The 16,128-nt window shown below is 26.3% G+C and overlaps 1 protein-coding gene across 3 annotated transcripts in view; it reads right to left on the reverse strand.

Moving 5' to 3' along the window:
* Positions 1-16,128, reverse strand: part of LOC107438053 (GRAM domain-containing protein 4) — a 33,056-nt gene continuing 16,928 nt past the window's right edge. The window contains exons 10-19 of one of the 3 annotated variants that reach the window (XR_015431402.1): positions 13,498-13,543; positions 12,178-12,240; positions 12,050-12,093; positions 10,959-11,068; positions 9,379-9,533; positions 8,367-8,681; positions 5,495-5,661; positions 3,917-3,998; positions 3,740-3,808; positions 1-707 (exon numbers count right to left, since the gene is read on the reverse strand). Coding sequence is in view for 2 of the 3 variants with exons in the window: in XM_016050214.4 (XP_015905700.2) it covers positions 543-707; positions 3,740-3,808; positions 3,917-3,998; positions 5,495-5,585; positions 8,579-8,681; positions 9,379-9,533; positions 10,959-11,068; positions 12,050-12,093; positions 12,178-12,240; positions 13,498-13,543 (928 nt within the window). In the remaining variant the exon portion in view is untranslated. The remainder of the gene's footprint in view (positions 708-3,739; positions 3,809-3,916; positions 3,999-5,494; positions 5,662-8,366; positions 8,682-9,378; positions 9,534-10,958; positions 11,069-12,049; positions 12,094-12,177; positions 12,241-13,497; positions 13,544-16,128) is intronic. The other 2 variants (XM_016050214.4, XM_087157454.1) reach the window with 2 other exon arrangements.

The following is a 16,128-nucleotide window of genomic DNA, read 5'->3' on the forward strand; positions in this document are numbered from 1 at the left end:
TTTTCTTTTACTTTTTTGGAAAATAAAACTGTTTAATAACAGGATCAAAATAAGTTACAAGCGAGAAAATATTACAAGGATATAAAACAATAAAGTAGAAGTTGTTTATAAAAAAAAGAGCAAATAAATAGAATAAAACAAAAAAAATTAAGCAATTAATACATTTATGTTTTCAACTTCAATGTCACTTGTACTACCATTTGAAAAAAAAAAAAAAAAAAAATTCTCAAAGTAATTTCTTATTACATAAATTTCTAAAAATATCTCAGGCTATGACTTTATTCAGCAGATGATAAAAAAAAATAAGAATTTAAAATAATGAACATCAACAATCATCTAAAACAAGAAATGGAAATTCCATTAACCATCTTGGCGGATGACAAAAAAGGGGCTCATAGAAGGTAATATTAAATTCTATCAAAATATGAATCACATGCAAATGATGATTCAATGTACATCTGAAGCTCTTATTTAAGGATTATATTACACACAGAAAGCAACAAGACTGGGAAAGATGAGTGAAATAGGCTACAATGAGTTGATCATGTCGTTTTCTTTGTGCTTGTAGTTGGCTGTGCTTCTTCATGCTCTGACTGCATTGATGTGATAGCAGAAGCAGATGCCCAAGCTAAACCTGCTTTTGATCCCGCATCTATAATGCTTTCCAAAGTTTCATCTCTATTTAATATGGCGCCAAATATGTAAGTCTAAAATATAAAAAAAAATTCAATCTAACAAAAAAATATTACAATAAATTTAAAAACAAATTGAGTTTTAAAATAGCAGTGAAACGATTAGAAATAACTTCGAATCCTCTATGACAAAATTTCAAACTGTAGCAATAACACATAAAAATATTGGGTAGTGCATAGTCTTTAGATCAATATTGCATTTTGTTTCAAATATGTGAAAAGTCTAATTATCGGACTACTGGTATTCAAATTCAGATCACTTTGAAGGATATACTTAAAAAAAAGCTCAGCATCAAGTTAATTATAAGAGATGGAATGTGTTATAATAGTCCCTAAACTAGCATTAAAAAATCTTTTTTTAAAAAATTTCTGTTTAGATAATTATGACATCAATAGTGCAATCTTAGTTAGATCTAAATATATGATACAAGAAGTTATCATGTAAAACAAGATAGAAAGTCAGAACAATTACAAGAAAAACTATGTGTGAAAAGCTTTGCAAAAAACCCTGTAATAGAGTAGAACCTTGATTGATTGTTTCTTATATAATCCTTTATTGCAAATGATGTAAACCAGAAAATGACAAATGTTCCTCCTGAAATTCAATAGATTAACATAAAATAACCGATTATATTTTAAGTAAAAAAATTTATGTGTTTATTACAAAAACAAATAAATGTTTCTATTTACGATGCAAGAGAAAGATAATTAAATACATTTATTTATTTAAAATAAATAAACATTTTAGTTTGAAGTAATATTTTCTTCTCAGAACAAATAGTAAATGTTCGACATGTGTAACAGTTTGGCTTTTCATTTTCTTTAAGTTCATGAGAAGGTAGAAAGTTCCTTGTTGTTTCAAATGCTTTGAGGCCTTCCCCAAATGTTGGCACAGGTTGTAGTTCTGCTTTGTTTCCTTCACCGGTACCACTCCACACATTTTTAGCTTAGGCAACCATTTCTTGAAACAATAACACAAATTTCAACAGATGCATACATATCAAAAGTGATATTTGAAGCATTTTCCTTAAAAAATCTTCCTTTTATTAATTCCTATCAGGAATTAATGTTTTTCTACTCAAAATAAAATAACTTCAATTTTTATTAGAATCTGAATAACAAATGTGGAAATCAAAAGCACTTTAAGCAGATATTAACATTATAGGAATAGCATTTGTGATGGGAGGGTTGAAACAAGATGATACATACTGGAAAACGAAAAGTGCAGGATAGATGAATCCCAGTTCGACTGTGCTCATATTTCCTTTGTAGAAACTATAAGCACATTTTTAAAATTCAAAAGAGTGGCAACAAAGGTTGCCGAAACTAAATGAATTAAACTCAACGAAAGAATTTTTTGTCTAATAAAGATATTATTTGAACAATCAATGATCTATATGATCAAATTAAAATCACACGTCTTTACTTTGTGCCACTGTAATTTGTTATCCTAAATAACTTTGTTAATTCAGGATAAACCTAATTTTTAAAATAGTTGAGGAAGCACTCACATGTCTTTAAATATGTAACATATGTAAATTAAAGACCTCAAATTCCGTATAAAATCTTTAAGTTGCACTGAATATTATTTTATTTTGAAAAGATACAAACACACACACCTATTTATTTATTTAATTTACGGAATCAGGTATAAGTTTATCTAAGTAGATAAAAGTTTTGTTTCAGTTGCAGGAGATTTTTTTAATGTATTAAATTCATGAAAATTACAATTTAAACAGATTAGTTCCAAGACAGATTAAATTGGATTAAACTAGCATATTAATATCACAAAATGGAATTTGATGAAAAATGAAATATTAATGTTATCCAATTAAAAAAAATTTCAATGTTTAGCAAACTCCAGAGATCAATACCTTTTTTTAAAAAAATTATTAAAAAGTTCAATTTTTAGTTCTATACATTTAAAGTCTAATTTATTTTATTTCTGAGATCAGTCTAGAAGTCGATGTTCTCTAGAACATGAAATTAATTTCAATAAATTTATGTGTCTGAACGTTTTTATCATTGTCTAAAACTGATACGAAAAATATATAATACATTTAGCAAATTCTGAAGAAAGATAATTTTTATAATATTATTACACGGTAATGGTAATAATCTTCTGTAAATTGCACCTATCTTGTTTAACACTTTAAAAAATCGTAATCCATAGGCTTTTATTCTGGAGTTGTAGTAATCTTGGGCTATCATATTTCTTTATTAAAAAATAGTACCAAATGATGAATTGCGATAAATAAATAAAAATTAACACTTCACACAAGTCTTTTATTAAAAGTATTTAAAAGAATTAAGAATGCTATAAATCACAAGTTAACAAAACTGTTGCATAATTCTAGAAAAAAAGTTTTCAAATGAAGAATTTTCAGTAAACAAATTTGATTGATTTTTCAGAAAACAAATTTACATGCCCTAATGCAGTTTATTAAAAGTAATCTATTTTTAATTATATGCATACTGAAATAAATTAAATAATTACTCTACAACAGAATCAAATGTATAGAAACTTTTTAATGTTAACTCATTGGCAACAACACATTCTATTGTAAAAAAAAAAAATTCCCTTTTAATGTCAACATACTTTAAAAAGATCATAATTAAAGCTATCTCAAATTATAATTTATATCCATACAACCAGCCGCAAAAAATCTTTAGTGCTAAAGTTGACAGCTCAGTTAATTTAATGTTTTTTTTTTCCAAGTCTAAATTTGTAACTTTCTTGGCAAAGTATGGGGTAGTCTTTAACAAAATTTAATAATCTCTAAAATTCTGATCATGAAATTTCAAAATATACTAACACTTGATATTGTGAAAATTTTCCTAAAAATGTTTAGTGAAAGGCTTGCTCTTGTGAAATTAACATACATATTGTCTATCAAAAGAATATTATAAATAAGAATATAATAGAATTCAAACTTAATACAAAAATTATTGCTTTGTAATAACCATTACATTCGTTATCAATAATGACACACAAAAAAACTCAATTCAAAACATATACAAATAAAAAAAAATATTGAAAAAGTCACCTTTTCAGGAGAAATCATAGTTATTTCAATAGCCATTCCACCACCAGGAATCCAAGGATACGGCTTTGCCTATAAATCAAAATAACAGCAAATTTAGTTTATTTCATATTATTCACAGAGACCCATTCAGTTTTAAGACATTTAAAAAAACATTTTTATGAAATGATCGATTCTCACCTTTTCCACTTTACTAATGTTTCTCAAAGCTAACACTAAATTCTTAGGGGTGATAGACTTAGAACGTTCAAAGCACAGAAAACTAAAACAGAAAATAGGTAATTAAAATAACAACAAAAATGTCCCCAGTGTTAAAGAATTAAATTATATAAAGGAAATAATTCCATCCATAGGACTTCTATAATTTTTTTTCCCAAATTAATTCTGAGTATGCGCTTTACTACAAAATATTACTTACTTTTGACATACTGAAATTAATAAGATAAAAATATTTAAACCATCCATGTTATAGAAAAATATACAGTAGGCTCTCGACTACCCAGCCGCTGTACTAAATAGCCTAGTAAAAAAAGTGGAATATTAGAACTCGCCATTGGTCCAAGTTCTATGGGAGGAGGAGGTTGATAAAGAGGTCCTGTGTTGTCAACCTCCTCCCATTATCCTGTTGATAACAAAACTGGAAAAAACTGTGTAGTTTGTAATTCATGAATTTTTGAGTTATTTTTGAGCTAATCATTTATCTTAAGTTGTGTAACATATATGCTTAATAACAAAGGAAAGAGAATAGAAAGTGGATCTTGGTTCTATCTGGTTTTTTCATTTTTAGATCAGGCCTACTCTTCCACATTTAACCTGATAGTCAGGAGCCCACTGTAATTTGATTTTAAAAAATGCATAATAATATTTCTATCACATCAAAAGCTAACAGGAATCAGGTTATGTGATAGGTCAATGACTTAATAAATTTCTCTATAATAACACTTATAAGTCGGTTATCTGGACTGTCGAGCCATTAATAAGTTAAATATAAAGTTTTTATTAATATTATAAAAAGCCCCTTTGATTTGAAAATTAGTAGAATATATATTTAGTGGTCACCAATCTCATTTGAATAACATGTTTCAAAACATAAACCATGTTTAAGGTGAGGATACATTTTCTTTTCTTCAAACATTTAAAATCTAAATTTCATATAAAATAAAATGTACTTTATATTTTCATAAATAAGAATACATTCATAAGCTTCATTCATTTCATAAATAAGCATACATTTGCACATCTTCCCATTTTTAGCACTGTTGGAAAAAAAATTGTGCACATAATAATTGCTTGAATATGATGCATTTTAGTATGAAAGTAATAATAAATAATCACTGATAGAACATATAATATTTAAAATAAATAATATCTGATATTTTATTTCGGGATTTGGGTGTATCAATGTTTATGTTAGGTAAATGAAAAAGGTTAGTGGGTAAGGCTCAAATTGATTAAATAATTGAATTAATCACTTTCATGAAAAATGAATAATATTTATACTAATGATACATAAATATACCTAATGAGCTATAGTTTAGATAATGTAATTTTTTAAAAAATTTTCAGGCAGTTGCATGCTAAAATTGTAACCTATTTAAATATACAAAAATTTGACATTCAAGGGTTAAACTTTTATCAAAATAATGGTAGCTTCAGAAGCAACAGCTTAGATAAATTCCTTATATTCCAACACTTCTTCGACTTAACTGCTTAAATCTAATTGTTTATAATAAAACAGTTTTAGGAAAGAAAACAAACCTGTTTGTCAAATACAGACGTCCATTTTTAAAAGCAGCAGTCAATGATTTATCCTTATTTATTAGAGTGCATCTTCGGCCACCATGCCAAGCTAAATAAAGTAATTACAAGAAAAGTGTAAATACAATATATAACAAATATAAAGAATTATAACTTGGAACAAAAACCTAATAACTAGATCTACTTAGGGGTTCTCCTTGTTTAGGTAAACAGAAGTTCCATGACTCAAAGATACCCTAGTAAACCATTACAAGGCTTAGCTAACTATTTTGTTCAGAATATATAAGCGAAGTATAACCAATTTCAACCACTTGTACAATTATTCTCAACATTCTATCAACCCTATTAGCTTAGAAAATATATTTTAACTATCAACCTTCTCAAAAAAAATAATGTGTGAAACTTATTTTTCATAAATTTAATTTATATGTTTTATTACTAAAAACCATAAAGAGTATCTAGTTCCCGCAGCATAAAAGTAGATAACTTAATTTTTTACAACAAAAAAAAAAGCTCAAAATTAATATCTTAATAAATAAGGGTTATGGGTTTTACTACAAATTTACATAGTGTTTGAAATGCACCATACTTCTAATTGAACTTTTACATAAATATGTAAATGTAGTCAGAGCAGTTTTTAGGGGCCCAGGGTCTGTCTTCATTTGGGGGCCCTATATGGGAAATTTTAAAAAAAAAATTATTTTTGAATAATTTTTACTTTTTATTTTAAGAAAGTAAAGCAATGATACATTATTATAAAAGCTTTAATACATTATTTGCATAGAAAGTTTAAGGTAGCAATGCTTTTTTATGCACATCATTTCGAACACATCATTAAAATCAATTTTTTGCAAGATATCATGTTCAATGTTCATGATTGGGAAATGACTCAATCTTTTTTAAGTCATGCTATTTCTTAGTGTGTGCTTCATTAATTTTAATCTGGAGAATGAACATGTGCCACTACATTCAGTTAACATGAGTGACAATTGTAAAATGTCACTCATAAAAAAAAATTGACTAATGTCAATGTATGGAAATGTGTCTTCAAGATAGTAGTTTTTTACTTTTTGTACATCTCATCTATTCCTAATTGGTCTAACTTAATCTAAGCCAAATAATACTGGAAATGTTCTAATTATAGCACTAGTTCTTTTTCATTCATATCATTGGCATAAAATCTTCAAAAACTATAACAGTGTAGTATTAATTTCTTGGAAGTTAAGGAACTCAAATTTGGAGAAAAAAAAATGAACAAATCAGCTATTGTTTAAAAGAGATTTTAATTTGAAAGAGATTAATTTCCTTAACATATTTTAATCGATGTGTTAATTACTGGGAGATAAACTTCAAACATTTCGCTACTTTGTAATATAACATCCGCATCTCCATTATAAAATGTCAAAGAGAAATTCTTGAAGAAGTACGCGTCATCTTATCTTCAGCTTTAAAATTAAGTAAATTTTCCTCAAAAATGGTTTTATAAGTAGAGAACTTTTCTTTCTGTTCCCTCACAAAAGTAATCAAGGATTCAATCAATTTCAGACCATCATTGAAAGGAAGACCAAGAAAGTGAGAAGGAGAAGAAGGAATCTGTATGTTTACTGAAGTCTGGTTTATTCTTGATAACATATCACCACAAAATTCTGTCAACACAATATTTTCCAACTTCTTCCATTTCTTTAGAAGAGTCCATCGGTTCTTTAGAAGGGACCATCGAGCCCAGAGAGCATCGTGTCCAGCTTCTAGACGCTCTTTGTTCTTTTCTAAAATTTGAAGAACGGCCATAATTTTTCCTTAACTTTCTTGCAGAGCCGTTACTGTGTCTAAATGGGTGGAGTACATAGTATCTGATGGACACTTTACGACTAGTCCAAATTCTAAGCATTTTGTTAAGATATTCCACCGATGGGTAGGACTTGAGAAAAAAAAGGAGTCAAGTTTCTGCAAAAATTGGAAATAATCCTCTAAGAGGCATCTCTCGGCTTCTTCACGAAAGTATGTGCTAGACATGGTAAAAAAAATGTTGTGGGAGGTTTCTCTTTTAACCTTGCTTATAAACCAGAGTACTTGTCTGCCATATTTGATGCGTTATCTTGCGTTTGTCCTCGGCAATCACTTATAGTTATGCCTTGGTCATTAGGAAAAGATACAATAGTATCAGACAAGTACTCAGATTAATGCCTTTCAATTGAAAAAAAATCCAAAAGTTCCATGCCAATTCCGACGTTCACATATCGGACATCAAATGTCAGCTAATCCACATGGAAAATGTCTGGTGTTGAATCAATACTTACATAAAAATATTTTGCTTTCCTCAGTTCTGCTGTTATTTTGTTTAATACTTTATATTCTACAATTGATTCAGCTTCGATAAATTACAAATCAAAGTTGATAAATAAGATGTATGTCCATTACCCTTGCTCCCATAATTGTTTATAAGTCCAGCAAGAAAAAGGGCCATGTTTATTCAATAGTTATAACGTTCCCAAATAATTTCCATCCATTATACTGCGATCCAATTGTCTGACCATCTCCACAGAATGCTAGACATCGTGATGCTAAAAACTTTGTTACTTCTAAAATTCTTCTGAATACTTCTCAATCATTGATTTGGTTGTTCATCTGATCAGTTAAAACTATATCTATTAAGCATTCATTTTCTTGAGAAGTAAATCCTTGTAGCATGCTTGTGCCCAATCATATTTTCAAGCTCTAAAATCCACACATGATAATGTTACCTATCTTTCAAGCCACTTTCAGAACTAAATGCATTGTTAATAATTGCGGAACGGCCGCACCAGAAACATTACAAAACTTTAAGAGTGGCAAACTTTTGAGCCATAAGACATACATGGGTGTAAAAGTCTACGCCCATCCTTAAAAACGGCTCTGAATGTAATCAAAATGCAAATTAATATCCTAATTTAATATAACTTCTAACATAGCTAGAGAACAAAAATGAGACAATAATCTAATAGAAGTATCATTAAATATGTATTTAAATCACAGTCTTGAGAGAAAAAAAGAGAGAAATTAGATACATGAAAAAATAATAACCAGTAAGTCTGAAAAATACTGTACCTGGAAGAGGTGTTTCAGTAGTTGGCAAATTGAAAAGTTCACAAAAATTTTGATTTTCAGATGATAACGAAGTACCAATACAAATGCTTTGATTCACAACCAGCTAAAATATATAATGTAAACCTCAATTGAAATCATACTTGAAATAATTAGATATAATTTAAATGAATAATTAAAATATGGTAATTTTTATCTATCACAAGTTTTTAAACACAGAATAATTAAAAGAATACTATACAAATACTGGGACCCATTTAATGCAAAATAAATGAAGTAAAAAAAATATGAAAGTGTAAAAGATGAGATGTTAAACAAGACTACTGCAAAAATAGCCAGCAAAGCTATCTGAAAGATAGCTTTGCTACACAAACTATGATGAACTACACAAGCAGTTACAAGGTTAGCAAGCAGTAGCAAATTCTAAAATTGAGATTTGTAAGAGCCTCTTTATTAATCATAAAATTTTGCTCCAACCTATTACTTCTATTTTTTATAAAATTAAAAATATAGACAAACTGCAACAATGCTATTTTTGTAACAGTTGACTCAGAAATAATTAAAAACGATTTTTCAAAAACTTTTTTCTTTTTTCTTTACATTGCATACATACAACTCAAAACATGAAAATGAAAAATATGGCAAAGTAGAGCAAAATGTTGAAAATTAGTTCGGCCATTCAGAAGTCATTAAGCAAAGCCACAAGAAGCAAAAATTTTCTTAAAAAGAGATAAACAATATAAAACTAAAATTTTGAAATAAATATTTAAAAGTCTATAATTGTTATAATCGTAGGATGATACCTTATCCAATTCTGCTCTATTATGTTTCCTCTCCAGCTGCGCATCAGTTGGCAAAGTTTTCCACAATCTAGCTGTTGTATCGTGCTTTTGTTGCACTCGTGGAAATCGAAAAAAAATGTAATCGATGATGAAGAATTTAACACCCATATAAAATCCTGAAAATTAAAATATAGTGAGCAAAAAAACATAAACATGAACAATGTACAGAATAACCTTTTTAAAGCCTGGGTGATACTTTCTTGCAGCCAGATCACAAACAAATCACAGCTTTAAAAAAAATGATTACCACTGATATCTATTTAAACTTGCTACAAAAAAACAATTACAATTTAAAGTTACATTAATCATATCTTTCCTAATAGGTTTTTCATCTATTTTTATACATTGTTTCATCTATATATTGTTTCACCCATTCATGTTTTATTTATATAAAGGTTCATCTGTATCCAAGCCATTTTTTGTCCCTAATTTCCAAACAGATTTCAGACTTTCCAAATAAATATGGAAATCTTTTAAAATTTACAAATAGGTTCGCACAAGTGTTAACATAATGGGTATGAAGCTGGAAAATACCTTTCTTATGTTAATTCGCAAAAAAATTAAACCACAACTGAGTTTAAAAAAATTTTAATAGTAACTGGGCAGCCACAATTTTAAAGGAATATGCATTGTAACAATAATGGCGAAGAGAAGTACTTTTTTCAGCGCAAAATAATATTAACAGTTTCCAGTACTGATGATAGTTTTAAGTTAGCTCTGAAAACAAATAGTTATCATAGTAAAGAAATGATTAAAACTTGCTCACTGACATCAAAGAATTGAAGATAGCAGTTGAGAGTTAAAGATATACTTGGATAGAAGAAAGAATGAATTGATTTAAATTGGATTCTTAAGAAAGCCAATAAGTCTGGTCATTCTATAGGCTTTTCATAGCTAAAAATGCATTAATCTAATATTAAAGTATAAAGATTTTTAAAAAAACATAGGTTTTTAATTATATTAATTTCTATAAAATATGTTATCTAAAATTTAGATACAAATTTAACAAATTTGAATCTAATCTTTAATCAGAGAGATACAAATTCAACCATAAAGTTATATACATACTTACACATGTGTATAACCATATTATCACATACAAGAGTATAAAATTGTTGGTAGTTATTCAAGCTACTTTTTATCTTAATATCTTTAATAAGAATTTACTAATGAAATCGATATCCTTAATAAAACTTAAATTCAAGAGATTTTCAAAAGTATTTATTATTGTTTCTCAATTGAGCAGAAGTTTTAAGTATGAGACATTTTGTGTTAAACACTTAACTTTTAATTTTTTTTTATTTTAAAAAAATAACAATTTTTAAAAAAAATATACATAAAATATTTATTTGTCATGTTTATTTTATCAAAATCAAATTCTTGAAAATTTAAAATTTAAAAAAAAATTTCTATAAAGTTATGTTTTGAATAGAAAATATTTTCATTAAATTAAAACATCAAGTTCAAAAAATTTGAACATTTATTGAAGTCGAAAAAAGTTACACAAGTTTACGAATAATATTAAAATAATTCATGCTTACCCATTATAGTGAATAACTGATGTGCAGAAAAAATACATGATGCAATGAAGCCAAGAATGAACACAAAATATAAATGGGCAGTTACTTCCATCTGCTGCCATAACATCAAACTGTAAGATTGAAAATCACATGAATTAGCACATTTTATACTAATAAATAAGTGTGCTTTTTCAAAATTATACCAATGTAATTCTTATTGCATTAAAATGTTACTTTTTTTGTACTTTCACTGAGAAGAATAAAAATTAAACATTAAAAAATAAAAAATAATAGAAAATTATATAAATATGCTAATAAATTACTTCATAATAACTTAATCATTGTACGAACACTGTTGGAAAATATATTCAAAATATATCATTTGTTATAACTAAACATGTATAATTAGAATTAAATAATTAAGGGAGCCCTAAAATTCACATATTCAATTTCAAAAAACAATTTTAACTGAAAACACAGCATTTTAGTGAAAATTTATTTTTTGATTGATGCATAAAATACGAAATTCAAATCTAGATCAAGTTTTAAGGCACCCTTAAAATATAAATAATAAAAATATAAATAGTAAATACTATTCAATAACATACAGTGAAAAAATCTATTTTAGTAAGGGATAATTTCACTGCTTTACAAATTTAGATTAAGATATTTTAAAATTATAATATACGACGTCAGAATATTAATAATTAAAAATTAAATTGAAATTTTGGATTTTCATCTTACCAGAAATGCAATTTATCATGAAAAATTAAAATGAACTTTTTTTTCGTTTAAAACTGCTTAAACCAGCAGTTAATGCACATTTAAATCCCAGCTAAGTGAATTTACGCGCTTTAAAATAAAAATATTTTCAGTGAGATAAAAAAATAAATTGTCAAAAAAAATTTAAAACACTAATCACCCACGATCTGAAACACTTTTCTGAACCAAATATACAGTCAAATAAAATATATGTTCAAGCTTTGTAAAACAAAATATATCAGATATTATATAGAATATCATAGAAGAAGGGAGGAGTAATAAGTAAAACTTTTGATTGATAAAATAATTTATAGAATTCTAAAACTGAAAAGATAAAGAGAGATGCTTACTTTTTAATCTTCTCTAAACAATCAGCCATATAACCTAATTTATTCTGTAATGTACAAAATAATATAAATATCAATGGTAATTAATTATGATAGTAAAGAAAATGTGAGCTAATATGCAGTCAACAAACCTGTACTTTTCTAGCTACTTGAAGAACCAGTTGAAACTTATCAGACACCCCCAAATCTCCTTCCTAAAATACAATATAAAATTCATTTTTCTTTAATTTCTCAAATAAGCAATTACAGGAGACACTCATTTAGAAGCAAAATTACATTTTTCTGGTAAAAAAAAAATAACAAAATATTTAAAAAAAATTTAAAACTAATTATTATCTATTTGTAAAAATTCAAAAAAATCATAATAAAAATATATGATATTCTATGTAGTATGAAGTCACCTATAGTTTCCTGTAAGTCAAAATTTTAGCTATTAGATTTTGAAAGCAAATTTTCATTTTTGATTTACTCAAAATATTTTCAAGTTTAAGGAGATTATGTTGTTTTTTTCTCTTTTTTTAAGTATATAGATAAAAATCATAATAAAGGTGTCATTCACAAAAAGCCTTAGAAACAATTTACAATAAATTCATTAAAAATAGAGCAAAATAACAAATATTTCCACCAAAGAATATTTAGAACCTACAAAAATAGTGTTTTTTATTGCTTGAAATTTATTAATGCAATAATTCAATTTGTTTCTAACTCAGATTTTTTTCTTTAAAAAAAATTAAAATTGGACAGCGAACCTAAATGAAGAATTTATTATGTTTTAAGATGAAGGAATATAATTTAATTGTTACTTCTACTTATTATTTTATTTTTGCCAAATTTTACTTCTGTTTGTTCACTTAAAAATATTACACTTTTATCTAAAAATAATATTTTAGTCATACAAATTAATGAATGGGTAGCATTCACCTAAAAAATTAAATTTAGATTATTATGAAAACCCCAAATGCATTAAGATTAACACTATGGCTAATACTCTTTAATTATCATAAAACTATAACCCTTCTCAACTCACAGTTTTATGGTTCCCCAATAATCAATCTCAAATTAGAGGTTCAAAAAAAATTGAGATAATACATTTAATTTGAAATAACCACAAAAAGTAATGCATAAAAACCAGTACAAATTATAAAAGATGTTAAAAGGGAAAACTATTTTGTTACTTTTTTGCATGAAACACCATTTTAGCATAAGAGAAATAAGTCATAGGTGTTGGTTATATGTTTTTTTACAACTACTATAACTTCTACAACTACTGCAGTTACATGCTACTCATGTTCACATAAATAAACATTTGAATAACATTTTAAACTATTTTTGCCACATTCTACATGTTCGGTTTGCCGAAGGACCCATTGTAAATATTTTTCTTATATTTCAGTTTTATCAATATTTAATAGTAAAAATAAATATTAAACAAAAAATGACACAAGCTTTACCTCATGATCCTGCTTCCTAGAAACATTCGGACTCAAAAACCATCCTCTGAAAAAGGGTTCTAGCATTAAATTTGAAACAATGTATCATAAATAATTAATATGGAATAACAAACAAATTAGAATTTATTCATTTACCAATTATTTAAAAGTATTTTTGATTAAACATAAATACAAATAGAAGTAAAAATATTTTTTGAAAACAATTACATGTATACAGGAAAAACTTTTAACTACAAAATAAAGAAAAGTATATCAAAAAAATATATTTTAAGACAGTGTCTTCCAAAATGTACACCTAATAGTAGAACAAATGAAGCAAATTTTGTAAAAAATTTCACAAATTCAGCCTATTGATTAATTGAAAATTATTAAAGTTGCTGCGCAATAAGAATATTCAATGGTTGTTCAGCATATTTTTACTTTATAACTGGAGTTGGATAGCCCACTCTGTTCTGAGTTTATGACTATCAATATTCAACTCCATAGCCTTGTAAGTTTGATCCCAATCTAAAAGACAAGGGAACTTTTCGTAGATCAAGCACTGAGTGAACCTAGCTTTTGTGGAGGACTTATTACTGGAACTAGCACTAACCTGTATTTGCATTACATAGAGAGAAAAACCACAAAAACCTAGAAATATTTTAAAATAAGTTTCCAAATATTACCCTTCTCATAAATTATTGTTATTCATTATTTCGGTATGAATTTTGCAAAGATTCAGCAGATATGAAGAATCACATTACAATTAGCCACATAATTGCTGAATATCAGCATAATTTTCATTTCAGTAAAATATTTTCAATGAAAAAATATACTTGTCTCTGCAGCTTCTTTCTGATGCAACTTAGTATTTTTTTTTCAAACAGTATTAAACTTTATGAGTTTGATCCATAATAAATGGCTACTTAAAAACTAATATCGAATGTGTATTCAAAAAGAATGTGTTTATTAAAATCTTACTTTGTATAATGTCGACAGACAACATAAAATAATGAATTAGTTATTGTATAGGAAACAGATATTTTCACAAAGAATAGTTTACTTTCAAAAACACTCTTTTACAGTTGCTAATATTTTAAAAATTTCTAATATGGTTTGCACTAAAAGATGGGCACTGACTCATTTTTGGAATACATAGTTAATCTATAGTTAATCTATAGTTTATACAACTGAAGTATGCTGCATACAAAAAATATGTTAAAGAATGTTTTAATATCTACTTAATCAGATTCTGAAATTTAGAGGTAATCTCAGAGAAGAGATATCTAGAAAATCTTTGTTGTAATAATTGATAAATTGTAAATAAAATAAGGAAATTGGCTTCTTTTCAAATTTAGTCCTTTATTTCTGTTTCCAGTTTTGTTTAATTTCAAACATTTTTAACCACAAATCATTTTTTTTTCATGCATACTTCACATTTTCATGCTAGAAGTATAATTTGCTTTTTCTTTATAGCAACCTTATTAAGTTTAGCTTAAAATTAATGTACTCATTTTTTTTTATTAAGTTCTGACAGTTACATTAAATCATAAACAGTATTAAGGATCTTTAGATAATAATTTAAAATCAAAATAATTAAATAATACACAACTGAATTGCATTTTAAATAACCTATATCAATAACTATTTAAAAACTTTATTACAAATTCAAAATTTTAATCAGATAGTTACAAGTTATATTTCCAGAAGACTTTAAATTTTATAATTAATATATGATGCAAATAGTTAAAGGTCCCCTTTACATAGAAAAGAGATACAACCTCCTCCATATCAACCTACAAGATTCAGACCTATACGGCTGGAATTTCTATTTTCATTAGGGAACAAAATAGTCTTTTTGAATTCTTTTGTTTCATTTCATGTATTAACTTTAAAATGTGGTTCATTAAATTCAGCAAACAAGCTTTAAATGCTTTTGTTTTTAATTTGCAAGCATTTTTAAAACTTGAACTTTCAAAAAGTTTTAAAATACTTACAATTTTAAAATTTGGTTCAATAGAACATATTCTAAAGAATAAAAAGAAGGAAAGAAATATTCAAAAACATTAACCTACTCAATAAATAAGGAACTTAAATAATTGAATCACCTTTCTATTTGATGGGGACTTCTAAAGATTATTCTTAATTTTTTTTTTTTTTTTTTTTGAGAATTTCTTCAATTTTAAAATTCTTTAACTGTCATTTTTATAAAAATTTAAAATTCTTAATTTCAGAGCAAATTTATAACATATGTTCCAAGAATTAATGATATTTATTTCTTGAAAAAGAAATTAATTTGAAAAGAAAAGATCGTTATTTTTTCATCTCAACTCGAATTTAACATATTGAGCAGGATACAATCATATTATGCACACAAAACTATTAATAGCTAACAAAATAATTAAACTTTCAACAGAATATTAACTAATATTCTGTAGAAAGTTCACTTACAATAATAAATAGCATACGAAGTGAATATATATATATATAAAATTTGAAATCACAGAATTATCCAAAATTCAAATTGTTTATTAGGAAATTCAAGGAAACTATTGGTTTAAGTAATCCAATAATTTAAATAATCCATATTCTGATTAAAAAGTTTCTACTGTAATATCAAAATGTCTACCTGTAATTTTAATTTTTGCTTTA

This window comes from Parasteatoda tepidariorum, chromosome 2, assembly GCF_982258835.1.
Source record: "Parasteatoda tepidariorum strain Cologne lab strain chromosome 2, Ptep-v5.0, whole genome shotgun sequence".
Taxonomy (NCBI): Eukaryota; Metazoa; Arthropoda; class Arachnida; order Araneae; family Theridiidae; genus Parasteatoda; species Parasteatoda tepidariorum.